Source organism: Poromitra crassiceps (assembly GCF_964638095.1).
Source record: "Poromitra crassiceps genome assembly, chromosome: 7".
Taxonomy (NCBI): Eukaryota; Metazoa; Chordata; class Actinopteri; order Beryciformes; family Melamphaidae; genus Poromitra; species Poromitra crassiceps.
This window is the reverse complement of record NC_139628.1, coordinates 50,502,136-50,514,099: the sequence shown is the minus strand read 5'-3', so window position 1 is coordinate 50,514,099 and position 11,964 is coordinate 50,502,136. Positions and strand designations below refer to the sequence as shown.

Here is an 11,964-nt window from a genome sequence, read left to right as displayed (position 1 = left end):
TATCATCATTAACACACCACAATTATCCTTAAATGCTATCATCATTAACACACCACAATTATCCTTAAATGCTATCATTAACACACCACGATTATCCTTAAGTGCTATACCATTATCTCACCACGATTATCCTTAAGTGCTATATCATTATCACACCATGATTATCCTTAAGTGCTATCATCATTATCACACCATGATTATCATTAAGTGATATCATTAACACACCACAATTATCCTTAAATGCTATCATTAACACACCACGATTATCCTTAAGTGCTATACCATTATCTCACCACGATTATCCTTAAGTGCTATCATCATTATCACACCATGATTATCATTAAGTGCGATAATCATTAACACACCACAATTATCCTTAAGTGATATCATTAACACACCACAATTATCCTTAAGTGCTATATCATTATCTCACCACGATTATCCTTAAGTGCTATATCATTATCACACCATGATTATCCTTAAGTGCTATCATCATTATCACACCATGATTATCATTAAGTGCGATAATCATTAACACACCACAATTATCCTTAAGTGATATCATTAACACACCACAATTATCCTTAAGTGCTATATCATTATCACACCACGATTATCCTTAAGTGCTAGATCATTATCACACCATGATTATCATTAAGTGCTATCATCATTATCACACCATGATTATCATTAAGTGCTATATCGTTATCACACCATGATTATCCTTGTGCTATATCATTATCACACGATGATTATCCTTAAGTGCTATATCATTATCACACCATGATTATCCTTGTGCTATATCATTATCACGCCACAATTATCCTTAAGTGCTATATCATTATCACACCATGATTATCCTTAAGTGCTATATCATTATCACACCATGATTATCCTTAAGTGCTATATCATTATCACACCATGATTATCCTTGTGCTATATCATTATCACAGCACAATTATCCTTAAGTGCTATATCATTATCACACCACAATTATCCTTAAGTGCTATATCATTATCACACCATGATTATCCTTAAGTGCTATATCATTATCACACCATGATTATCCTTGTGCTATATCATTATCACACCACAATTATTCTGAAGTGCTATATCATTATCACACCATGATTATCCTTAAGTGCTATATCATTATCACACCATGATTATCCTTAAGTGCTATATCATTATCACACCATGATTATCCTTAAGTGATATATCATTATCACACCATGATTATCATTAAGTGCTATATCATTATCACACCATGATTATCCTTAAGTGATATATCATTATCACACCATGATTATCCTTAAGTGCTATATCATTATCACACCATGATTATCCTTAAGTGATATATCATTATCACACCATGATTATCATTAAGTGCGATAATCATTAACACACCACAATTATCCTTCAGGTCATATGAAAATGTTTGTGGCTACAATCGCAGAATCTATGTGTCCAATTACAGAGACAAGATATTGGACAGGTGAGTCGCTTGACCAGGCAAAAAAATAAATAAAAAAATGTTGAGACAGTGAACCCCAGCGGCCCACTTTGGGAATACACCATCGCCACAGGATTACTCCTGTGGAAATAGCGTAGAAGCTAGTAGAACTGAGTGATTAAGCTAATAACCATAAAAGCACATATATTTGACAAAAATCTCTAAATAAATATATAGTATTTACCCTAATGAGAAAAGGAGCAAATATTGATGGTTTAAACTGAATAATGACATCACAACCGTCTAATGTTAATTTAAAATGAGATATTCCTCTAAATCTGCCTTTAAACTACCAACATTTTAGAAAAACAGCCAAAAGATTTCGGCTGCGAGCTAAGGTTGCCGTCCAAATTTTTTGGCAGAGACCTTTGGTCGTCACCGAATGTTGCCCCCTCCGAATTGTGGCTTGCTTTTGTGTTTGTGCGTCGATGGAGCGGGGGTTGCGGAGTATCCGCGCCACGGGCTGGTTGAGGTGGGCTGGACTGGGTATCAAAGTCCAGGGCCGTTTTTTTAGTAAGTCCAATCCGGCCCTGGTGAATACTCTTTCTTGTTGGTACTGTTGATGTACAGAGTTATGTAACAAAAATATAAATATGTATTATGTTAGTAACATTACTGTGATCCTGATATATTTGGCAAGCAAAGAAATAACGCTTAAGATTATTTTGCTTAATATTGCATTTACTACTGTTTATTTTATGCTATGTGTGTTCTGTGAGCGAGCCACTGTAACTTGTCCCAATTTCCCCCCGGGGATCATTAAAGTCTTTCTGATTCTGATTCTGATTCTGAAACTCCCATTACAATGAATAGGAGTTGAGTATCCAAAGGTCTATGCTATAGGAGTTTTTATTCTTGAACTGAAGTGTCAAAAAAGCAGGTTTTGTGCAGCAAACTCTTCTGGGGTAAAGATTGAAGTGTGTGTTTGACAGGGGGGGGAATGGGACAGCGATCCATCCATTTGACGTTTGTATGCGTCATTGTCATTGCATCATACAGAATGTTATCACCATGTAAACAGCAATACAGAATACAAAATTCATATTTTGGCAAGGCAACCTGAGCAAATAAATAAATTACAGTGCCGCTTTTACAGAGGTAGAAATAAGAGTTCACAGCAGTAGCGGAGCGTAGGCAGCCCCGGGCCCACTCCCATCCAAAAAAAAAAAAAAAAAAAAAATTGCATGCCAGGCCAGGCCAGGCCTGAGTGTGAGAGCAATTCAATCAATAGACAATAACATTGGTGTGTTTAAAATTAGATATTCCACTAAATATGGCTAAAACAGATTCAAACATGCAAAAAAGGCAAATTTTTCTTCGCCGCCGGCTTTAATTGGGGGGGGGGGGGGGGGGGGGATTGGGGGATGGGGGGGCCCCCTAAGAGCTTCGCCCCCCGTGGGCTGATAGGGTCGCTCCGCCCCTGGTTCACAGGCTTGTTAATAATGAAGGCACACACACATGATTTAAAGTTATTATGCAATGCAGCCATAGAGGCTGTTGAAGAGTAGGCAGCATGTGGATAGAAGATGCAAATAATGAAACATTAACATGAAGTGAGCACTCTCTTAACACCATGTACTGAAATATGAATGTGCCACCAATGCCATAATAGCTGGGTAAAAGAGAGGAATGTTAGAAAGTTAAGACTTTTTCCAAAGTGCTTCACTGGCACAGCTCAGATCGGTTCAGATTGGCTGCAAATGTGCGTCCTATCCAAATGACCGCTATACGCGTACACTCCAAACAGACGCAGGATATATACGCGAGGCAGCCATCATGCGAACACGTATAGTTAAAAGCGAGTATATTTCCGCCCCTTTTAGACGTCGTCGTCGGGGTCGGCCCTGCCGCATATGCAGAAGCAGACGAGGACGCAGCAGCCGACCAGAAGGAACAGACCCAGGAGGATGTAGCACAACGTGGTGGTCCAGAAGGCAAACAGGTAGAGCGTCTTGTGACAGTATTCGTCGGCCGGCGACGTGGCCTTGTCGTAGTTGGGCTGGTAGATAGAGTAGATCCACACATTACCTGGAGAAAAAGAAAGGAATATACTGTTAAAGTTGAGCTGAACCCAAAAGTGACTTTTCTTTTCTTTTAGTTCATATACCTGGGTATTCAGTGCACCTATTTAATCATGTATGCCAAAGAAAAAAAATCACAAAAATCTAATTTCTTTAGTTTTTCCACACTTTTTCCACATCAAAAGTTCATTTTTCTTTAAAGAAGCCGCTACAACCACTCAACATAGTATTAGGTATCATACCACTAGAGATAGAGATCGAAGGAGATAAGTACCTATATACAATAATTCGTATAGCAGCACTAAAACAAATTACACGGAACTGGCTGGAAACTAAACCACCAACTATTAATAAATGGAAACTAACAATCACATACAAATTGAGGAATAGAGAAGAGGAATTTGAAAGAAACTGGAGTAAGTGGCCCCTGGCCCCCCCCCCCCCCCCCCCCTATATTTACTTTGTACCGTGTGTGTGTGTGTGTGTGCGTGCGTGCGTGTGTGTGTGTGTGTGTGCGTGCTGGTAATTAATGTTTATTTCTTTTCTTTTCTTTTCCCCCCTTTTTATTTTTTATTTTATATTTTCTCTTACTTTCTTCACATTTTTGGTGATGTACATAAAATATATATAAATTATAAATGTCGCAGGATGAACGGAACAATGAACACATGTTGAATGTCAATGCTATACCTGCAATAAAGTATAAAAAAAGAGAGAAAAAGTTCATTTTTCAAGATTTCATTCATAACAGTAATCTACAGTTTGCTGACATCACATTGCACTATCAAATTTCTACCCCATTTCAACCAATCGTATCACAACATGGCAGCTGTCAATCAAATCTTCATTTCAGGAGAATTTTCTCCTCCAAATGAAGGAGAAAATGGCGCCTAGTGTCTGTAATCTGGCAGATTTTCTAGCCCATAAACTTACTACTAACTTGGCCAATTGTATGTAACATACAAAATAAACGGTAATGTCTAAGAATGCAAAGAAATGTAACTGGCTCGTAAAAATCGCATTCCAGGATAACGCCCTCGGAGATTCCAGGCGGGCAGGCAGCACTCATGCATCGGATTGTCTGCTCCGCTCCACACAGAAGCAGCTGGCTGCCTGGTACTCTGCAGATCCGACTCGCGTAGCACCACAACACGCTGAATCCCACTCGATTTGGGGACACGACAGGATTGGCCAATGTCAAAGCCAGTCCCCAGAATTGTCAAATCAAATCATTGACATGCTATTATGGTCCGCCTCTCAACCCTGTCTGACAAGATTTGTTTTCAGACTCTGAAACGTCTCTGACCCTCACGCTACTTGCATTCCGTCGGGTTCATTTTGTTCATTTCGCTGTGGGATTTCTTGTAAATGGCTGTTTGACCTCACTGTGATATAGTTCTCACTCATAAAAACAGACCTGCTACTTCCTACTGTGCAGCAGCACAACACCTTGACGCAGTGTCTGAGCTTTCATCTGGCTGCTCTATTACAGAACCATCAAGACAAGCCATGTGACACATTAATGTGTGGGAACTGCACCACCATGGACCGCACCACCATGGACCGCAGGGCGCTAAGAAGGGTGAGGCGCGCGGCCCGGCACGTAACAGGATGTGAGCTGCCAGAACTGCAAGATCTGTACAACCAGCGGTGCCTCAGGAGGTCCCTGAAGATCATCAAAGACACAAACCACCCCCACAACAGTCTGTTCTCCCTGCTACCCTCAGGGAGGAGATACAGGGTCCCAAGAGCACGCACAAATCGCTTGAGGGACAGTTTCTTCTCACAGGCCACGAGACTCCTTAACATATACAAATAGTGTAGTAGCCGTACTGTACCGCACTGTAGATGCTACCATTATGTATGACTAATGTTCAATAGTATGTTTAATTAGGTATACGCTATTTGCACCTATGATAACCTATACCACCCTGTTGATGCAACTACAGCCTCCTCAAAACTCCTCAAACTCACATATTATCATTTCTTATTATTATAATTTATATTAGTATTTCTTATTATTATATTTTATTGGTTTCAATAGCTATAATGGTTTCATTCCTCATTATTAAATTGTCACCTCCACAGTCAGTGACAGGGTGGATTTCGCACACCCCCAGTTAACAGGCAGAGTTAAGAAATGCCTGACTGTGGTGGAAATATTTGGGGAAGTAGTCAACTTGCGGCCCGGGGACCAAGGGCAGGCAGGGTGCAGGGTGCAGGGTGCAGGGTGCAGGGTGGAGGGTGCAGGGTGCAGGGTGCAGGGTGCAGGGTGCAGGGTGCAGGGTGGCCCCGCGGCCATCTCCTAATAAGTGTCGCGTTGGTTTTCATTGTGAATAAGAATCTGATTCACGGTGATAACTAATGTGAAATAAAGTTTGGCTGAGCTCCAGTTAACTTGTCAAACACTGCTGTCCAACAGCTATTATTGGTTTCATTTCATTGGTTTTCATTTTCATTATTCATTATTATTATTTACATATTATTATTATTCATTATCCATTTATTGCTGTTAGCTTCAAAAGGAAACATGCCTGCTTCATGGTAACATTTGTGTCCGTTTATGACTGTCTCATGCTAACATCTTTTGTCCTTTTCACGTTGGAAGGCCTCATTTAAAAAGGCCTCAGTCAACTGAAAATGCATGCTGACATGAGTATTTTGAGAGTTGTTGTTTGACACCTCCAGATAGAAGGAGGAACACCATTCTGAATGCAGTCTTGATGCTGACAAGTACAGTTATCCGCTCTGATGGTGACTGCAGGGTCATGGACTGAGTCTGTTTGTCTTGTAAGGTCATGACCTCATGCATTCCATTGCTATCTAGATGATAAAGTGCTATGAATATAAATTTCCAGCAATGCTGATAAATGAAGCGATGTATTGTGTTTTTCCCTCCAAACAGCAACAAACAGCGCCGTACAAACGTTTAGTATAGTGAATCATCTTAAATGATTAAAGCAGTATTTTGAGTGATGATTAATAAAAGGCTAAATTTGCTGGCTAGCTTGTAAAACTGTAAGGTCACATGTTTTAATCAGGAGGGCCGGAATTGGATGACCATTAAGTCATGTGGGGTTTTTTTCAGAAACTATAGCCAAAGCCTGTTTCCTCCCGCCCAGCCCTACCTGTGCATGAAATGACCAGTCGCAAATTGTGCATTGAGCCCAATAATGCTGTATTCATAGCTTTCAAGGGGCGTTACGTGCTGCCGGGAACGCCCACCTGACGGTCAAAAAAAACTTGTTCATTCCGCTGCCGAGTCGACTAGTTTCTCACGCTGTGTTTGTTCAGCCGTTTGTACACACGTCTTTGCGGCCAACATTTCATCAAAGGTAAGCTCAAGTAACGTTACAATAATGATTAAAATACCCCGTTAACATTACTTGAGCTTACCTTTGATGAAATGTTGGCCGCAAAAACGTGTGTACTTTGATGGTAGAAAAAAAGCCATTTGACCTCCCCAGCGACTGAACCACGTCTAATCGCACAAATCCACAACCTCCTCCTTTCTGAGTTTTCTTTCTCCGACGGCATTCTGCAAAAGCACAAGCCACGCGTGTCTCCTCGTCGGTTAGTGCAACCGATAGCACAACAGGTATCCGGCATTTTGGCTGAACAAACACAGCGTGAGAAACTAGTCGACTCTGCGTTTTTTTTTTACGCAACGCCCCTTGAAAGCTATGAATAGTGTGTGTGTGTGTAATAATGATGTATACTGTATGTCTATAATCTGCTGTGTCAGTGCATTTCATGTCTTTGAGAGAGTGTCACATTTTGAAAGTACCAGTCGGCTGCCTGTTCCTATTTGATAAAGCTGTCTCAGCTGAAAGTGAAATCTTCAGAGAAAAGGAGAAGTCCCCAAACTGGCGGAAAAGAGGAAGTGACCAATCAGAGGAGACAGCTCAGGAGCAGGATAAAAGGGGACTTGAGGAAGAAGATCGGGGTAGACCTTCTATTGATGCTGACAGCAGGTGACACTCTCCCGCAGACTTCACCAAGCCGACGCCTCAACGGACCATCTAACCAGAGACCTCTGATATCGTAATCTATTACTTGTTCTGCTCTGTATTCTGTATGCAAATCAATTATATATATAAAATAACATCTTAATATATCAGATTGTTGTCAATAACTGGTTCTTATCTATCTGGATTCAAATTTGACCACGCTGAAAAGGTTGGGTGGGCCTTAGGCCCCCCACAGAATAACACCTCTGAAAATACCTTCTGACTGTGCCAGGAGAACCAGCAAAAACCTTTTCTATCACCTAACAGAATGTTATTATGTTTAATTATGTTTAAAGTATGTTCATGCCATTTGCACTATGGGCAGTGAATATGCCACTGTCTACTCTGTGGCGTGTCTTACTGCTTTATTGCTTGTTGCCTCTTGTTTTTTATTTATATATCTTTTATTTTTTGCACTATGTTGTAACGGAGCCTACAGCACAAGAATTTCACACGTGATACTTGTACTACGGAGTGACAATAAAAATCTTGAATCTTAAGCAGGATGGGACTCAGAGTGGTGGCTGTACAGGCTTAAGGAGGACATCTAGTGGCTCATAAATGTTACTGCAGTGCATTCAGTCTCCAACTGGTGCAAGTGTGGGGGGAAAAAACTCCCACATGTCGTCTGGTCTCACTAAACAACATTGAACAGATAATAATTGGGGAACGAAATGAAATGTGAGTTCACGTGACCAGCTGGTTTACCAGGCTACTGTTAAACTGCCGGAGAGTGAAAAACGAGCACACAGGACAGCGCACACATGAGCCAATAGGTGCAAAATGAACCAATGGAAGGCCGTAAACTGCTTTTATGGTTAAATTCCAGGAATCTCTGTGAATGTATGTGAGTGATTTTGTATGTGTGTGTGTGTGTGTGTGTGTGTGTGTATGTGTATGTGTGTTGTTTGGATGAGCGGTTCTTGCACGCTGCAATCGGCTCGTTCTGGACAGGCACGGGCCGAACGGGCACTGCACTAGTGCAAATAATTCAAATGATAAATGCAAATAGTAAATGCCGGTTCAGATAAGTAAACGGATATATCACAGAGGAATGTAATATCCATGTGCTACGACTTTAGTCAAGAGAAAGATAATTAAGAGATTTAAATTGCAAGTAAAACAAAATATTTTTAATTCCCACTACAATAATAATGATCAAAACATCCAAAACTATCAACTACATTATTGACTCGATGTCAAAGCGATTTTATGGCAGGGACAATGATGAAAACATTATCAACCAATCAAATTATATTTGGAAGAAGGGGCGGAGAATTCAGTCGCTCACTGCTGTGAGGCTTCATTTCCTGAGGAACTGATCACAGATATCGCCGCAGTGTGAACTCTTGTGCAACAATGTATCCGTTCAGAAGGGCTGCAACCAATGATTATCTTCATTCAAATGGCTAATGCATGATCACAATTATAAGAAAGTTATTTTCTGACAATTGACTTTGACAAGTTGTTTCAGCATTTACAGTTATCTTTATGGTTACATTTTAGATGCGATTTGGCCTTTACCTGTCTAAATGCTTGTTACACTGATCAGCCTTGTAGTAAACTCACCAGCGATGAACCAGCAGAAGAGGAAGATGGAGATCAGTGAGTTCCAGGCGGTGCTCCAGCGGCTGATGGGGTTGGTGGTGCCGTCTTTGGGCTCCTGGGCGCAGGGCAGGCAGGAGAAAACGGCCAGTAGCAGGCCGAACACTCCTGACACCAGCAGGTAGATGGGGATATAGGGCTGCTTGGGGCAGTCGTGTAGGTACACAGCACCTGTTGAGACAGAGGTGAAGACCAGGACCATGGAAGACAGCGGCTCATCATTTAGGGGATATTCCACTTTAACGAAATGTTTTCTTAGTCACTCAGCATGCTCATAAAATGCAGGAAATAAATACTTCATCCAGAAAATATCTTTGGAATACAGAACGACTCGTTCATCATTTCAAAAACCACTAACATTATCTATAAAGGTCACTCACTCGCTTCCCTGCCACAGCAAATTCATTAAAGTGACAAGGAAATAATTGTAATATCCTTCATGATTTAATAGTAAAATAAGTTAAGTTATAAGTTATAACTCACCAACTGCAATCTGAGCAATGGGCATGATACAGAGCATCACCTTGGAAGATGCTAAGGGAAAACACAATATCGTTACTTTGTTTGTCAGTGTTGGGTAAGTTACTTTCAAAATGTAATATACTACTAGTTACTTTCATTTGAAAAATAATATGTTACTTTACAATATTACTTTCTGTGTAGAGTAAGGGCCTGTGTCCACCTAGCGTCTTTTCATCAGCTCCGGCGTCTATTTTCAATTGTTTCCAATGGGGGGAGAGCGTATGCGAGCGCACACGGACGTCTAGAGAAAGTGCGCTGCGTCCAGTGTATATTTTCAGAGCGCTCTGGTGTTTTTGTGCGCCCGACTCCCAGCGCTCCCAGCGCTTCCAGCTGAAATTATTTTAACTTTTCAGAAAGACGCTGGTGTTGGGTGCTCCTTTTCTGGCAACTAATCATATGAAAAAACTATCGCAACAGAGACAGAAAGGCTCAATTGTGGGAGCAGATTGGCTAGACACTTAATATTTCTGCTGAGTGTTGAGCTAAATCACTGTATGTGTGTTGTTTGCTAATGTTAGCTGTCAGCTATCAAGCTACTACCGCACTGAGCTAACGTTAGTTTCAGACTGCTTCCTTGTTATATTGTGCGCCGAGATCAGCGTTCCCCAGCGCACTCCCAGCGTTTAATTTCGGAAAAAGACGCTAGGTGGACACAGGCCCTAACTCGTTATTACACTGCTTTTGCATTACTTTCACCAAAATAACAGCAGTAGCAGAATGACATCGCCGCCCCTGAACCATCCCGAAAAATAATTTTAACTGTCTTGAAGTCAGTAGTATAAACCTCCCAAAATTCTAAATGTTATCCTTTTCCTTTGTTATTGTCATCTATAGTGGTTATTTGCATAAAAAATACACAATTTGTTTAGGAAATTATATGTGCTTTGATTTAAAAAAGAAAGAAAAAGTAACTCAATTTGTAACTTGTGTGTTAATACTTGACCCAGTAACTGGTGTAATATTACTGAAATCCCATAAGTGATATTTCTGTGTGACTGCTAAAAGTAATATATTACATGTATTATGTTACTTTTATAATGGGTTACCCCCAACACTGTTGTTTGTATGCAAGAAACAACATTTGCGCACAACTTTTTGCCCATGGCTAGATGTCAGACTCTCACCTAGGACCGGTGCTGGGGGTTGAGGAGGGCTGCGTAGCTGACGCAGTAGCTGTGTTTCCGACATCGTCACGATTCGTCGGTAATGTTGACTTAATACCTATGAGTGGGGATAGAGAGGAGAGAGTCTGTTTGCATTTCAAGTCACTCTTGGTACACTGGACAAAGCTGCTCCCACCCTCTGCACATTGCAGAGACAAAAAAAAGTATCCTCACCCCACTGGTTATATAATCTCTACTCTGTTTTGTATCAACTGAGATGTTTGACTGCATTCCCGTGCAAAGCCAGTTTGGCAAACTGACAGGAACAATAATAGAAGAATAGTCCGAAGTAACAACCTCAGTGTATAACCCCCCCTCTATGAATATATAAAGTAGCCTAGACAATGAGGATTGTGTTTTCCCAGTTGAATTACTTCCCTCTCAAATTAAATGCGACATGTCAGGTGATGTGACCATCATAACCTACTACACCCACACAGCATGAAGCAACAGTTTCACTTCACAACATATAGCAGGCAAAGTTTAGCCTACAAATACCGTCGCTTACAGTGTAGGCCACAGCTCACAAGGCTGTGTGGCTCACTGCCCAGCAGCTTCACGATAATCAAATATTCCCAAACGAGAAGACGAGATAACGTTAGAAAGAGAATGGCCCTTTGAATTCAGCATCTGCATCAACTTCCACGCCCTGCTGCTGTTAACAGGCCCAGACAGTTGTAGTAGGAGAGAAAGTTATAGTTTTCGACAAAGACAGGGATTTTCCTTCCAAATATAACATGTGAATAAGCGCTTGTCTCTCCATGAACACTAGTCTCCACGCCATACTAGTTTTATTGCCACTTACCTCCCTGTGTCTGACGTGTTACAAAGATGCTGTTCAGACAGTTCTTCTCACAGCTGTATTTTGTCTCGCCGTGACCGTCTCGCCTCGCCACTAAACTTGTGATTTGAGAGCCGCGCCCCCGCCACCACGCCTCCTCTCGGGAGCGCGCACGCACGGAGCACAGGAGGAGGTTCCCTTGTACTTGTACAATTCTACTCCCTTTGACCTGTTCTTAAAAATAAGACACATAGGCCTACATGAAGACATTCAGTGAAGATATCCACAGGGAGGTAGGCTAATGCATAGCCTACTTTATATAACCTATTTATCATTAGGCCTACATGAA

The 11,964-nt window shown here is 41.2% G+C and overlaps 1 protein-coding gene across 1 annotated transcript; it reads right to left on the bottom strand.

Annotated features, from left to right (window-relative positions):
* Nucleotides 1-1,105: 1,105 nt before the first annotated feature.
* LOC310779892 (transmembrane protein 272) lies at nucleotides 1,106-11,729 on the bottom strand. The gene is made up of 5 exons (XM_083640401.1): nucleotides 11,640-11,729; nucleotides 10,796-10,892; nucleotides 9,633-9,683; nucleotides 9,114-9,320; nucleotides 1,106-3,541 (listed from the first exon to the last, which is right to left on the bottom strand). The coding sequence occupies exons 2-5, from the start codon at nucleotides 10,857-10,859 to the stop codon at nucleotides 3,333-3,335; spliced, it is 531 nt and encodes a 176-aa protein (XP_083496527.1). The 5' UTR covers nucleotides 10,860-10,892; nucleotides 11,640-11,729; the 3' UTR covers nucleotides 1,106-3,332.
* Between the last annotated feature and the right edge of the window lie 235 nt (nucleotides 11,730-11,964).